The sequence below is a fragment of the Rhinichthys klamathensis genome, unplaced genomic scaffold (genome assembly GCF_029890125.1).
Source record: "Rhinichthys klamathensis goyatoka isolate OS25496 unplaced genomic scaffold, OSU_Roscu_1.1 h1tg000165l_1, whole genome shotgun sequence".
Taxonomy (NCBI): Eukaryota; Metazoa; Chordata; class Actinopteri; order Cypriniformes; family Leuciscidae; genus Rhinichthys; species Rhinichthys klamathensis.
Window position 1 is genome coordinate 2,722,501 of NW_026606697.1, and position 16,403 is coordinate 2,738,903.

At 38.3% G+C, this 16,403-nt stretch overlaps 1 protein-coding gene across 8 annotated transcripts in view; it reads left to right on the top strand.

The window, feature by feature from the left end:
• nav2a (neuron navigator 2a) overlaps window positions 1–16,403 on the top strand; it is a 207,900-nt gene that overhangs the window by 153,140 nt on the left and 38,357 nt on the right. For all 8 annotated transcript variants that reach the window (XM_056259202.1, XM_056259203.1, XM_056259206.1 and 5 more), the window contains 5 exons: window positions 1,499–1,632; window positions 8,157–9,276; window positions 11,910–12,022; window positions 12,425–12,533; window positions 13,858–14,241. In XM_056259202.1, the coding sequence (XP_056115177.1) occupies window positions 1,499–1,632; window positions 8,157–9,276; window positions 11,910–12,022; window positions 12,425–12,533; window positions 13,858–14,241 (1,860 nt within the window). The remainder of the gene's footprint in view (window positions 1–1,498; window positions 1,633–8,156; window positions 9,277–11,909; window positions 12,023–12,424; window positions 12,534–13,857; window positions 14,242–16,403) is intronic.

The following is a 16,403-nucleotide window of genomic DNA, read 5'->3' on the forward strand; positions in this document are numbered from 1 at the left end:
ACCATTTGTTTTTTTGGCAACACGTGACACAATGTTGTCATCTAATGGTGGATAGTTGTAATTGCAGTTAAGCCTTTTAGGTGAACGGGAAAATAAATAGAGAGGGAAAATGCTCCCTAAAGCATTGCTATTTTACATTCTTATGAGAAAATGTCAAGGCCACACAATTGACAGCAATGTGATTAGCATAGGTCACTACATGTTCCTGTATTTTACATGACATTGACATGACATTTACCTAGACCTGATTGTTAGGTGAGATTAGTCTATTTGTCTGTCAATCATCTTTGAGGCTAGGACTGATAGAGAAATGCCACATTATAATTACAAATCTCCTTCATAGAGGTGGGTATTTACTGCTATGTTTCTTATATGTCAGTATATGACATATGGCATTTCTTTTTTAATGTACTGTAGTTTAGGATTTGTTTAGATCCCTGTACATTTCAGGTTTTTTTAATGTTAAAGCTAAATATTTAGCTTCTATTCTACTCTAAGGAGCATCATTACAAAGCTGTGGAGTTGAACTAATTCACTAAACCCTCAACCACAGGCAAATAATGATTGAAAAAGATGTGTATATACTATATATAAATGTTTTTCAAGCATTGTTTGCCTTATATGATTGTTATGCATCAAGCCTCGTTATGCATATATACATATATATATATATATATATGCATAATTTTGGGGCAATAAATGCATGGTTGATTAAGAATTGTAAATTGTTGAATTATTCAGAAGCACGATAATCTATTTGCTAACTACTTTTAATCTCACAATTCTGACTTTTTTTCTTGCAATTGCAAGATTACATCTCGCAATTCTGACTTTTCTTCAGAATTGTGTGATATAAAGTCGCAATTGTGAGTTATAATATCAGAATTGCGAGATATAAAGTAAAAAAAATTCTGCCTTTTTTTTCTCAGAATTGCGTTTACATCACAATCTTACTTTTTTCTCGCAATTGTGAGTTTATATCACACAATTCTGAAAAAAAGTCAGAATTGCGAGATGTAAACTCGCAATTGCAAGAAAAACAGTCAAAATTGTGAGATTAAAAGTCACAATCTGACTTTTTTCTCGCAATTGCGAGTTTATATCTTGCAATTTTTAGATAAAAAGTCGCAATTATCTTTCTTTATTTTTTTATGTGGCGGAAACAAGCTTCCATAGTTTTTTGCTGTTTGAGAGAGTAGTTTTTATTGTCAGCTTATTTCAATGGCAATGAATTGAATAAGACTGAATCTGGGGCAAGAGACCCACATAAAGGTACAAATATTCAGAAGACTGTTTCTAAAAAATAAAAACTCTTTAGGCATTAAGCAACCGCTCACAATACTTTATAAAACATCCTAGCATCAGCCTAAAAACACCTCAGAACTCTCCTGGCAAGCACCAGGAACACCTGAGTATTGTGACAATGAGTTCTTTGTCCATTTTGTTCATAAATTGTATAAATCTTGTTGTGAATGTCCTGGTTCTCTCGCTGTCACAGATTACCTGGGCCCACCTCGAGGATGTCCACTGCGGGCAGTGAGAGTTCTCCTCGAGGGTCCATCAGTTCAGCAGGGAATCGCCGCAGTCAGGTGTTCAGCGATAAAGCCAAACCTGCAGCAGCTCAGGCCAAAGGTAAACACTACTTCACTGGGACTTCTGAACCTGAACATTACGTCATAGCAGATAAAAGCGGGGCCATATTTCATTAAAAAGGCTTTTTGTGCCCTCTACAGGGTCCTTCCAGTTTATTTGAGCTGTGTTTGATCATGCCTTGGCAAAATGAGTCAATTGTCTGTATTTTATTTATTTATTTATTTAAATAATGCTGACTAGCTACACCCCCTGGCAACATGTTTTTTCACGAATTGAATATAGAAAAATTCTCATGTTTTAGCTATGTAGGGCAAAATTCGTGCCGCGCATGAGGTTTGTTTATGGTTTGTTTTTTTCTCCAAAAATTGTATATCTTCTGTTATTTGTATCTTAAAGACTAATGAAGTATTTAAAGTTATGGGGCTAATCTATATTTACTCTGTAGGCTGTTTGCAGTCTACATGCAATTTATAGAATTACTTTATAGAAATATTTTTTTTGTATCCAGCAAGTATTGTATTTTTTATTTTAATTGTAAACTTTTTTCTTTTTTTTTCTTTTTTTTTTTATTCATTAAGGAATCATGAAAAAAAAAAGATGGAAATAAGAATAAGAAATGTGTCTTGAGCAGCAAATCAGCGTATTAGAATGATTTCTGAAGGATCATGTGAAACGTATCTCGTGCGCACTAGAAAACTAACACGACTAATACGTTTCTCGTGAGCGCGCGAAAGTTTCTCGCAAGCACGTGAAAGTCTGTATATGTTTTATTTTTGCAAGGGTCCCTTTAGGGGCTCCGTATTATCCAGTAGGTATACGTGGCCTCGTAAAGTCAGCAGAAAACTTTTAAACATTTTCTGGAATAACGTGCGCTGATGATTTATGCACAATTATATAAACCGGGTCGATTTAGAGTTCATGTTGACTTTAAGCGGTCACTGTGTTAAAATGGGCCAACCACTTTTCTGTGTTCGCTGACGGAGTGTGATGTGTTTGCAGCAGTTAATGTAGCAGTCAGTGCTGGAAATAACTGCTTATAATGACCTTGAGGGAAACCCTAGCTGAGATGTTTGAAAGATGTGCCGTGTGTGTGTGTGTGTGTGTGTGTGTGTGTCTCTCTCTCTCTCTCTCTCTCTCTCTCTCTCTCTCTCTCTCTCTCTCTCTCTCTCTCTCTCTCTCTCTCTCTCTCTCTCTCTCTCTCTCTCTCTCTCTCTCCGGCTTTGAAAGCTGAGTGAATGGAGCTTTTCTGCATTAATTGAGCTCCAATTAGTGTTTTTGGCATGAGAATGTGGGACAGTGAAAGAGAGACAGAGAGAGAAGGAGGTTTCATGTTTTAGGCACTATCCTGTTTTTCTATTGTATGTTTGTTTACATATTGCTAGGTATTGAAATTCCTAGGTAAGCGGATTCTTCTGAAGGCAGACTTTGACAGTTTGCTTAATGTATTCTATACCCATGTTTACAAGGACTCTCGTTTTAACAGTATTTTGGTGAATCTCCTGACTGTAATATCTGGCTTGTGTGCAGTTGAAGAGTTCAAATGTGTTGGTCTTGTGACACTGAAAGTTAGTAAATTTGTCAGCCGACTGTCTCAGAGATTTACAGTTTCAAAATTTTAAAGCTGGCTAGAAAGCAATTCAGCATTTTATGTGTTTTCAGAGTTTGAAATAATTAAAGGGATAGTTCACCCAAAAAAGAATAGTTTGTCATCATTTACTCTCCCTCAAGTTGTTTCAAACCTGTCTGAGCTTCTTTCTTCTGTTTAACACAAAAGAAGATTTTTTTTTTTTTATAATTGTTGGTAAACAGACAGTGGAACGTTATTCCATTGTATTTTTTTTTTTTTTCATACTATGGAAGTCAATGGCCACCATCAACCGTTTGATTACCGACATTCTTCAAAATATCTTCTTTTGTGTTGAACAGAAGAAAGAAACTCATACAGGTTTGGAACAACTTAAGGATGAGTAAATGATTACTAAACAATTCGTAGAGTTGTAATTTTATCCACTTTAAAGCAGCACTAGGTTACTTTTCAACCTTCATAATATATTTCCAAGTCTCTTGTGATGGTACATCGACTTACAATAGGTTGAATGACACGTCTGCCATAGCCTGACGGGGTCTGTAGCGTTTTTAATCGTACTTTTAAACTTCGGGTTTCGGGTAGTAACCGGCGAACAAAGAGAACTACAAAATTCGACTGCTTTACGGCATATACGTCACTTCCACCACCACCCCCACTTCCTTAAAATCGGACTTGCGAGCCAAATGTTATAGTCATGGCCGAAGCAGCACAGAAAAACAAGAAAGCAAAGGTTTTATCGCAGCAAAGCAAAAAGAGAAAAAGAGGAAATGATCGCGTTAAAGGCAGAACGAGGCTTAACATTGGGCCAGCATTTTCTCGCTGGCGTGAGCTGAAGGAGGAGGAGGGGTGCCCGACCGATGCGGACTTGGCAAAAAAAAAAAAATCAAATCAAAGCCTATGTCTAAACGGCGTTCACAAGTTTGGTAGGGGCTACATTCTTGCAAGTAAATATATAAGATGTACAAAATCATATTTTAGGATACCTAACATGTCTGTGATATTTGTTTATTTGTCTTGCCTCAAGCTATAATGCAAATCGATTTGTAAAATTTGCTGATTTATTTATGGTTGCTTGATATTATAATATTGACGATATATGGTTATTATCAACCACTCAAACATTGCATTGAAGTATCATATAGATTCATTAAAACGGTAACCAATAGACTAGGCTACTATAATGACGCTGGCTTTTAAACGTGATCATCGCGATCATTTGTCGTTAGAAAAAAAATAAAACCCATGAAATTATATTCATATGACATGCTGAAATATATACCACTGTACCTGGGATGAAGACATTTCACACGCGACGCAAGCAGAACACCTGCATGTGACCTCCTCCTACAGTGTTCAGGGCTATCATGGTTGTCAACAATTGCACGTGCATGTAGGATGACAGAGTTTACGACAGTAGTAGAGTTCTAGAGGACAATACTGTTTCCCAACTCTAGGGGGACCCCACCCCGAGAGCAAAAGTTCCCTGGTGTTACTTTAAATGTACTTTGTTTTTAAAGCAGCATATTTTTGTTATTATTTATTATCCAGTGTAAAAGTGTTTAAAGGGCTAATTTCCCCATTAATGTCCATATTCTGGTTGAGTCTTTATTTACAGCAATTGCAGTATTCATGTATACTATTGCCATGAAAATGTCACAAGTAACAGAAATAAGCACAAATGTCAGGGCATGTCAGAACACCTCCAGGGCCCAGAAAACACCTCAGACCCCAGAGGGTTAATTGAAGTTTTCTTGTACATGTAAACATGATGACTGTATTCAAAAGAGGAAAAAACACTGACAAGCTGCAATATGAAACAGGCATGAACTGTTCATTTACTTTCAGAAAAAAGGTACAAAAGCTGTCACTGGGGCAAGACCCTTTCAAAAAAGTACTATTTTTTACCCCTAAAGAGAGCAGCACCTTAAACATTAGTACCTAAAGTGTACATATTATTTTCTGAGAGGGTTGGTCAGTCCTCGTGGGGTGGTCATCTGAGTCTAATGATAGCTGTTATTCTGCCGCGGAGAAATAATCACTTAAATATGGCCTTTGAGAGGAACTGAGAGGGGCCACAAACCCCTGAGGGCACAAAGTTGCTCTCGAGATTCCTGAAGATATGGAGGTGACAGATAGATTATTTCTGCCTTTTCGGTGTGCAACTGATGGATAGTTTTGTTGTTCATTGTTGTATAATTAGTTTTGTGCTCAACTTTTACATAATTTTCTCCCTCTCAACTTTAATCTCTATATCTAAGCCAGGTCTCTCCCGACCTATCCCCCTCTCGGCCCCTCTCTTTCCTCTCTCTACCTATTGGAAGTCATTAGTGGTCTGACCCACTTCTCTCTGGCTTGCATGGCTAATTGGACCTTAATCACTTCCTAATTGCCGCTTTGTTTCTTTGCCGCTCATTAAATGCTAGACTGAATGAGATGGGAACAGTGTTTTCCCCCCATGTCAGATCACTGAATAAAATATGCAAATAAAACAACAACAAATGCTGAACCTGAAAAATAAAGAAACATTTGAGCTTTTAGTCAATCTAAACTTAAGTGCCATACAATTTCAGTGTGATATATCTGAATAAACAACACTTAATTTATCTATGAGAAACATTCGGCACTCAGGGAGGGAATTTATAGTTTGATATATCTCTTCTCCTAGATCTCATTTGTAATGTGCAGCATTAGTATACTGTATGCTCAGCTGTTTTGGGGGTTTTTGGGCACTTGAGGTCTTTTGGACCACCAGCCGCCCGACAGAGCGAGTGTGTTCAGCGTGATCTCTCAGAGGGAGGGGGCTGGAGAGAGGGACAGCGGAGTGTTTGCGGTTAGTGTTTTATTTGCAGTGTAACTCCTGCGAGTGAGCTCCACTACTGAGACTCTACAGGCTGGACTGACTGTGAATCCAGCACACTTTAACAAATGGACTTCTCAGGTGAATGGGAGACGGATAACTTGCTGATTTCAATTTTAAATTTTTCTTTTTGCAAACTTTTTTTTTGTATTATGTCAGTTGTTTAAAGGAAGTTTTGATTGTGTATGTCACACAGAACACAACGGCTAAATTTGGCCTCTATAGCGTTTGAATGGGCATTACTCGCTGTTTTAGTGTAAACAGTTTAGAATGGATCTCAGTTGGCGGTCTGCTGCTCACTATTAGAATAACATTAGCTCAAGAGTAACTAGCCTTTTATGGCCAGCGAGACCGGTTTCAATACGCATCTCTGGTTAAACTTTCAAGCTTTTTCTTCTGTTTTTCTGAGCATTTGATTTAATCTACTTTAATTATCGCTTTATTTCCCTTATAGGTTCTTCTTCCACATCACTGCACTGGACTAAAGTCCAATTTAGTTTTCAGATCTGATCTTTAGTATCACTTTTTGTTATTGTGGTATCTGTTTCTATAGTAATGATGTCAGTCCAGTTTCAAGAGACTTGCTCATGCATTATTTGATGTTATGTGTCTTTTGATGAAAAATCGCTTGAAATCTGAGCATTCTGTTTGGCTCGTTTGCAAAAATGAGATTTTAATTGGATTTCAAAGCACAAATTGGATCGGGTTTGTATCCATCAGATTGCTGTTCCTAGTTGGAGGAAAAAGATGTGAAACCTGATCTGACTATTCCAGTGTTGTTATTGTTAACTATAACTAAAAAGTTGGGTAATTGAAAGAAGCTGAAATATTAGATGAGATACTTAAACTTTAAAAACTTTTCAATAAAGAAGTTGATGAACTAAGACTACTAAAAATATAATGAAACAAAATTAATTAAAGCTACGCAAAAATATTAAAACTAAAACTAAAAATGAAAAAGCACATAACAGAATTACTAAAACAAACTAAAAGTTTAAAGGTATAAAACAGTCAATTCAAAATATTAATAAATGCTATAGTAGTACATAAATAATCTTAAAGTCTCCCTGTGGTGAAAATCAAGCTTTTAATTTTGTTTATATGTCTTTGTGGTGTTTTTAATATGCGCTAAGACAAACCATGTTCAAATTCATAAGTCAATACCATTGCTGAGTATGTTGTCCTTAAAGGAGCTATATGTAAGATTGTGGCCAAAACTGGTACTGCAATCACTTTCGAATTACCGTAGAGCAGTGTATCCCCTCCCTGACTCGAGGTTGCCAGATAGGCTGCAGGATCCAGCAGGAACGTAGTCTGCTCCAAGAAGTGGTAACTAGAGCAGAGCTGGCAACCCGGATCCCGCAACACTACTGACTTCCTGATTGGTAGATAGGTGGAGGGTGGAGCATCAGACCAAAACACAACATGACAACATCAATATCAGTTGAGGGCTGCAACTTCACTTTTTAAATGACAATATCCTGGCCGCACTACTGTTGTCAGTGATATAAGTATTTGAAATGAGCATGATTTCTTAATGTCTAGTGACACATCAGGGCCATTTTATGATTAATTGATATACATTTCTTACATACAGCTCCTTTAAAACTGCAGTGAACCAAAGACAGTCTCAAAAACGCGGTTTGAAATCGCTGGTGTTTCTGACGTCACAAACTACCTTGTAACCAATCACGTCAGAGTGTGATCATCAACGAGTGGATCTCTGAGCTGGCGTGAGTGAGTGGAGGCGGGGCTCATTTGCATATTCATAGAACTGCGTATACTAAATGAGCAAGGGTGTAGAGTTATATTCAAGCTATTTTAAGGCATGAAGGAAAAAAAAAAAAACGTTTAACTAAGTCATTATGGTGATCAAAGATGAGTTTTAAGGGATAAAATGATTGACTACAGGGGGACTTTAAATAACACTGGATCATTCAAACTGAAACAGTTCAGATTTTAAGTGGATTCTAAATTAGATATTAATTTGGATTTGGATTTCGTCCAAATGTGGTACACATATGAATGTGTTTTTGAATTGAACTCCTTTTCCAACAAATGCAGTCCAACTGTCTCAGTGTTCATTATTGACTGTTTTTGTGTGTTTCACCCTCACAGAATCATCAGAGAGTATCACCTCACAAGGCGTGACTGAGCACGCTCTGGTGTCCGCCTGCACCTCTGTTAGCACCAGCACTGTGGCATCTTCATCTTCGTCATCAGCCATCCCCCATCCCAACTCGAGTAGCAAACCCTGGAGAATCAAATCTCAGAGCACCAAGCACACTGCTACCTCCTCCGCTTCCTCAACGGTGCTTTCCATCAAGCCAGATCTCCAAGCCAAGCAGCCCGTGCCTGCAGATCCACCACCGAAAGCTGTGCCTCAGAAGTCCATGCTGGAGAAACTCAAACTTTTCAATAGCAAAGGAGGCTCCAAATCATCCGCGCAAACAGAGGGCGCTGTTACGCCGACAGCGGGAAAAGATGCCGGCTTGGGTTCGGAAAGAGTCGAGGCTGGTTCCAATACAGAACCCTTTGTGGAAACGGATGGTAATGTCAGACCCACGAACGGATCAAGTTCTTTTAACATGACGACCAGCAGCCCAAAGATTGCTCTGAAGGGCATTGCGCAGCGGACATTTAGCCGGGCGCTCACGGCAAAAAAAGCCTCAACTAAAACTGTAGAGAAAGAGAAGGAAAAAGCTAAGGACAAGGAAAAAAACGGGAAGGAGTCCAAGCGTGTCCCTGCCTCGGAAAAGGTAGAGACCAAAGAAGAGGTTAAGGAGGAAGTTGTTCCCTCAAGCGGAGTTGCTCTCTCAGAGGCAGAGCCAAGGAAAGCCTCCAAGATCGGCATCTTTATACCCAAAGGCGGCAAGGTGGGCGTTACCAAGAAAGATAGCTCCGCCCCTGCACATAGCGGAATTCCAAAACCAGGAAGTAAAAGCACAGGAAATGGAGCGGTAAAAAGCTCAGCGCTGCCTCTCGGTGGTAAAGATAATGAGAGGCCACGCAGTATGCGTCTGGGAGGGGGTCTGGGACTTCATAGGGACAGTCGGCATTCCTCGTCTTCTTCCAGCCTGGCTTCCACCGAGGGCAAAGGACACCAAACGCACAGTGGTGCCCCATTGGCCAACGGGACACAATCCACGGCCTGCAACACGGTCAGTGTGCAGCTGCCTCAACCCCAGCAGCAGTACAACCACCCCAACACAGCCACCGTAGCACCCTTCATGTACAGGTGAGACTGTCGTTGGGCTTTTCAGCTGAAAAGAGATCATAACTAGAGATCATAGGGGGTCTTTTAACTTGGGCAAGTTTGCAACCAGTGTTGTTACTGTTAACTAAGGGGCCAAAAGATGAAATCAAATTAAATCAACTAAAAATGGAAAACTTTTTATGCATTTTGGCCGGTTTGTGGGTCTGAAAACGCAAACTTTTGAAAACGGGTTTCAGAGTGCAAGTTTTTGAAAACGAGACCGTTATCATCTCCATCTAAACTACAAAAACGCAAATTTGTGAAAACAGTGATGTCATGCGTTATTACGTGTCTAGTTTATAGGCGTGTAATGTTTCTTTACAAAGTGACATCACAATCTACTGACCTGGCATGTATAATACTGCGTTTTTAATATAGTTGTTTTCTAGGATCCATGTGAACGTGAATCATTTTGACAACATTGTTGTCTGTACGTGAAAACCGGAAAAACATTTACGTTTTTAGTACATCCTTGTCATGTAAACGTACCCTTAAACTATTAAAATTGTTTTCGTTAATTGAAATATAGCTGAAATGAAATGAAATAAAATATAAATACTGATAAACTAAAATTAAATAGGATGCCTTGGTAACTAACTCAAAATAAATATTTTTTTATTTTAAAGATAAAGTACTAAATTGACTAAAACTGTAATATACACTCACCGGCCACTTTATTAGGTACCCCATGCTAGTAACGGGTTGGACCCCCTTTTGCCTTCAGAACTGCCTCAATTCTTCGTGGCATAGATTCAACAAGGTGCTGGAAGCATTCCTCAGGGAGTTTGGTCCATATTGACATGATGGCATCACACAGTTGCCGCAGATTTGTCAGCTGCACATCCATGATGCGAATCTCCCGTTCCACCACATCCCAAAGATGCTCTATTGGGTTGAGATCTGGTGACTGTGGAGGCCATTTTAGTACAGTGAACTCATTGTCATGTTCAAGAAACCAATTTGAAATGATTAGAGCTTTGTGACATGGTGGAAGTAGCCATCAGAGGATGGGTACATGGTGGCCATAAAGGGATGGACATGGTCAGAAACAATGCTCAGGTAGGCCGTGGCATTTAAACGATGCCCAATTGGCACTAAGGGGCCTAAAGTGTGCCAGGAAAACATCCCCCACACCATTACACCACCACCACCAGCCTGCACAGTGGTAACAAGGCATGATGGTTCCATGTTCTCATTCTGTTTACGCCAAATTCTGACTCTAACATCTGAATGTCTCAACAGAAATCGAGACTCATCAGACCAGGCAACATTTTTCCAGTCTTCAACTGTTCAATTTTGGTGAGCTCTTGCAAATTGTAGCCTCTTTTTCCTATTTGTAGTGGAGATGAGTTGTACCCGGTGGAGTCTTCTGCTGTTGTAGCCCATCCGCCTCAAGGTTGTGCGTGTTGTGGCTTCACAAATGCTTTGCTGCATACCTCGGTTGTAACGAGTGGTTATTTCAGTCACTGTTGCCCTTCTATCAGCTGGAACCAGTCTGGCCATTCTCCTCTGACCTCTGGCATCAACAAGGCATTTCCGCCCACAGAACTGCCGCTCACTGGATGTTTTTTCTTTTTCGGACCATTCTCTGTAAACCCTAGAGATGGTTGTGCGTGAAAATCCCAGTAGATTAGCAGTTTCTGAAATACTCAGACCAGCCCTTCTGGCACCAACAATCATGCCACGTTCAAAGTCACTCAAATCAACTTTCTTCCCCATACTGATGCTCGGTTTGAACTGCAGGAGATTGTCTTGACCATGTCTACATGCCTAAATGCACTGAGTTGCCGCCATATGATTGGCTGCTTAGAAATTAAGTGTTAACGAGCAGTTGGACAGGTGTACCTAATAAAGTGGCCGGTGAGTGTATATAGATTAAATCTAAACAGTAGTATTTAAAAAAAATGAATAAAAATGACAAAAGCACAATTATTAAAACTTAAACTTTAATAAAGAGAATACTTGTACATTAATTATACTAAAATAACAATGAATCACATTTTTTATATTAATTTGAAATAAAAATCTGATTTTAGTTCAAATTCGTATTTCAGACCATGTAGAAATGTGGAACAAATATGAATGTGCTTTGAATTGGGTTTGTAAAAATCAGATTTGATTTGTATTTTACTGTGAACTAAAATGTAAACTCCAAAAAAAGGCATATATTCCATTTCCTACACATGCAGTCCAACTTATAAAAAGAAAGAAAGAAAGACAGAAAGAAAATTTGAAGTGTTACCTTAGAAAGTGTGATTTTTTTTTTTACATCTAGTGCAGAATCCTATTGTTATGCATGTAATACATATTAGATGGATAGATACATAAAATGGATTCATTCCAAAACAGGAGCACAATATTGTTCATATAGTTTATGAGACCTAAATGCATATGGCTCTAGTAAGTGTGCATGCATGTGACTCCCCGTCAGGCTCAGCTGTGACGCGTTTGACTGGTATTTCCTCTGAAATAAACTCTATGGCCTGTGTTTGTTTTCCATAAAGGATTCCTTTAGTCATGCCATGACTTCTGCTGACAACGATGTCACAGAAAATGTGTGCATGCTTATCTACACGAATGATAACTTTTTTTATTTTTAACCCCTGTGTTTTTAGGTCTCAGAATGAGATAGATGGAAACATTGGCTCAAACCCAAGCTCTGGATGCCTCAGTAGTGACTCCTGTAGCTTCAGTAAGATCAGCCAGTCTTCAACTGAGGACCTGTCAGGTAACCTGTTCAATTTATATCAGAGAGGTTATCAGAAGACCGTTTTCTGTTGGTAATAATATAAATCTGCATATTTTAATAATAATAATAATTAATTTATATATATATGTATATATTAAAATGTAATTTATTCCTGTGATCAAAGCTGAATTTTCTAATATGCTAGATTTTTTCAGGATTCTTTGATGAATAGAAAGTTGAACAGCATTTATTTAAAATAGAAAAGTTGTATAACATTAATACATTTCTTTACTGTAACGTTTAGTCAATTCAATCTGTCCTTGCAGAATAAAAGTAAAAATTTATTGAAAAACAAAATCTTACTGACCCCAACATTTTAAACAGTAGTACTTAAATACTGATATATGATATAAATTGTGAAAATGAATATCCTATTTTCAGGTGAAGATCCAGAGTCCAGACGCCTGAGGACAGTCAAAAACATTGCTGACCTGAGACAAAATTTAGAAGAGACCATGTCAAGTTTGCGGGGGACGCAAATCACACACAGGTAGACGCATCTACAGTATTTATTTCTTATCACAGCCTGATGCAGTAGGAGAACTTTCACAAAGAATGCATCTGTAAACTGGTGTTAAAGAACCCAGAATTCTTCCTATATGAAGAACCTGCAATGAAACATTCAGAATAGTTTTAATCTCCAAAGAACCATATAGCCATCTCAAGAAGCACATCCAGTGGCTAAGATGGAGAAGAAGACAGTTATTTGGTGAACAATGAAGGAAAGCACATTATTCTTCTATCCTCCATCGCAATCAAACTGGCAAAAACACAGGCTGCCATAAAAGGACACTTTTTTTTCTCTCACTATTTTCTCTTTTAAAACAGTAGCACATACCCATTCCTTCCTCAGCTTGACTCTTTTTACTGTAAGTGACTCTTTTTTTCTAAATCAATAAAGGGTGTCCACTGACTCCTTGATGTTTTTTTCCATCTCGGTCTATTCTTAAAACCTTTTTTGTTCCTTTTTTTGATTCTTCTTCTTATTGACCCAGACTGCATTGCTATGATGGCATAATGCAGTAATTGTGAACTGCTTAAAAAGTCCATTTTGGGCAAAATGAGAACAGCAGGGCATTCTTGTTTCCTGAAGTGTCAGAATATTTGTTACAATTCCTCAGTAGCATTTATAAAAGCTTTTCTCATATTAAAAGTAAATGTTGTAATTGAATCTTGTTTGGAGAAAAATACCATAGTAACTGTAGTTTCGAAGACTAAACTATACTACAACAGCCTACAGCTGTTGGTAAAACTTGGTATGAGCTACCAATGTAAAAAAATAAAATAAAAATAATAACCATGGTATTTTTGCAGACACTTACATACCATGGTACATTTTATTTTAGAAGTTATATATAAATCATGTTTTTCCATTTACGTATAAATATGATATGTGTGTGTGTACATATATATATATATATATATATATATATATATAAAACTAATTATTAACTTTGACTTTTGCCTTAATAAACTTCTAATTACTGCTTATTACGAGTTTGTAAGATAGTTGTTAAGTGTATGTATTGAGTTGTATAAGGGCTGTAGAATAATATGGTCATGCAGAATAAGGCATTAATATGTGCTTTATAAGAACTAATAAACTGGTAGTCCAGTAATACAGTAATACTCCTAGTAATATGCATGCTAATAAGCAACTAGTTAGTAGTGAGTATTGGACCCTAAACTAAAGTGTTACCATGAGGACACAGAGACGCAAAGGAAAAGGGAAGTTGTTAAAACAAGGAGCAAGTTCATTTTGATTTCATATAGACTGAAAGTAAATCTGAAATGCTTTTCTCTCTCTCTCTCAGTACACTGGAGACCACTTTTGATGGTAGCGTGACCACTGAAATGAGCGGTCGCAGCATCCTCAGCATGGCATCCCGACCTGCGCCGCTGTCCTGGGCCAGTCGCATGGGCCAGTCCAGTCCCCGTCTACAAGCAGGAGATGCTCCCTCGGTCGGTAACGGGTATCAGTCCCGGAGCGGAGGGGTGGCGTCTGGCCAAGGCCGGTATCTGTACCCGGGTCCTCTCCGGAAGCAGCTGGCAGCGCGTGGCAGTGCCCTCTGTGGTCTGGAGCTGGGGGACAGGGTGGAGGATCTGGAGCTGGCAGGAGTGGGGCTGGAGATGAGTGGATATATGAGTGATGGAGACGTGCTGGCGAAGAACGCCCGCACTGATGAGCTGACCAGCGGGTGAGTGTGAAACATGGTCGTCATTTGTTAGAGTGGTTTTTCAATGGCTGTTAAGTAAAGGTGTTGTCTTCATGTAGTTTAGTGAAGATAAAAGGAAAATTAAAAGGCAGTTTTAAGGGTGCATGACAACATTTACACAAGTGATAATTCATTGTTGGTCCTAGAAGATATTCAGCCAGTTGTATTACTAGCCCTTGTTGAGAAATGATGTTAAGTGCCTTAGCGGGAGTGGGTTGACGTAAATATATCTCTTTTCTGTTTACTGTAATGAGATTGTCATTACAGTTCATAAATTTGCACATTACCATGTGGCATAAAGATAATCAAATGAATCATGCTTTCTGTGAAGACTTGTGTGAACTTATCCATATGGGTGTTGTTTTATTGCAGTGTAGCCACTAGAGGGTGAGATAGGTCTCTAAATATGAATTTATGTGTTTTTTTCTCAGGGCTAATGGATTTTCTTATTGAGATTATAAGTCAATGTGTGACTATCACAGTCAGAAATTAACTTTTCCATTAAGCGGCAATATTCGCCTCCTGGAATTAATTTCCAGAGGCATTTTTTTTTTACCTTTGTAAGGGCAAGTTTTATGATTACCTTATTAAATCTAATGGATAGTGTTAACTAAGAGCCGATTTTTAGATTTGGGCATTGGTTTAGGATATGTGCTAAATCAGTAAAAGATTTACCGTTCAAAAGTTTGGGGTCTGTAAGATGTTTTAAAAATGTTTTTGAAAATCTCTCATTATCACCAAGGCCGCATTTATTTGATCATAAATACAGTAAACAATTGTGAAATATTGTTACAATTTAAAATGACTGCTTTCTGTTTTAATATATTTTAAAATGTAATTTATTGCTGTGATGGCAAAGTTGAATTTTCAGCATCAGCACTCCTGTCATAATTGTCACATGATCGTTCAGAAATCATTCTAATATGTTGATTTCTTATTGAAAACAGTTATGCAGCTTAATATTTTTGGGGAAATTGGGATGCACTTTTTTTCCGGATTTAAAAAAACATTTGTGTAACATTATAAATGTCTTTACCATTGATCAATTTAATGCATCCTTCCTGATTAAAACTAACTTCTTTAAATAAAAAACAACAACAACAACTTACAGACCCCAAACTAGTGTTTTTTGCTAATATTACATTATATAATAGTAGACGTGTTTTGACCTTTTTTGGGTTTAAAAAGCTGAAATGGGTTTATTTGTCCCTCTCTACTGGCTTTGCATCAGATCTCAGGATAGACGCTAGTGAAGGGTTTGGGATTGTGTGTGTTTTCGTTTTAAATCAGTGTTGCCCTGATTCACTGGTTCAATTCTCACAGGTAGGTTTCAATTCAGGTGTTTGTTAGATACACTTATGACATCTAATGACGCAGGTGAGCACATTAAATGCATTAAATCCTCTCACCTTGCTCTGGCCCTTTGGGCAGGAATAAAAGATTTTGGTGTGTTTGCATCCCCTGAACTGAGTGTACAGACTCGGATTTAACTCCCCCTTCGTGCTGAAACAAGCTCTCTGCATACCTCGACTGTGATAATGTGCAATTTAAACCTCTTGTGTTATTATTTCCTCACAATCACAGTCTTCCTGTGGGGTTTAAGCACTACAAACCGTTCTAGTGCCTGTAACATAACCGGATTATAGAGAACGGGCCAGGAGACAGGCTGCAATTACACCTGGCCGTGAGCCTGACTTCTGGCTGCAAAATATCACTAAGATGATAATTAATGTACAATTGAAACGTCCGACAAAATCCTGTCACATTTTGCTCACTTTTACTGCATGTCATAGGGGCGCTGTTGTAATTTTGACATTTTGAACGTGAAGCCCTTAACATTGACACTTAACTGAAAGGCCAATACAGACTTAAACTAGAGGATACCCTGCACAATAGATGATGTCATGAGCATTGAGGCAAGTGAAATTGGTATTGGGAGGCTTTATAATCTCAAAGTTCACTTACATGTTTGAACCAGATCCCTCTTGGAAAGGAGGCTCTATAATACTGCTGTTGGATCTGATTTCCCAAGTCTCAAAGTGGTTGTTTTCACAGTCCAATCTGGACTGACGGGTTAAAAGCTTTACTGTAGATATTCACCCCAGGCTGCTGGATGTATGAACACATATAGGTTGAGCTAATAT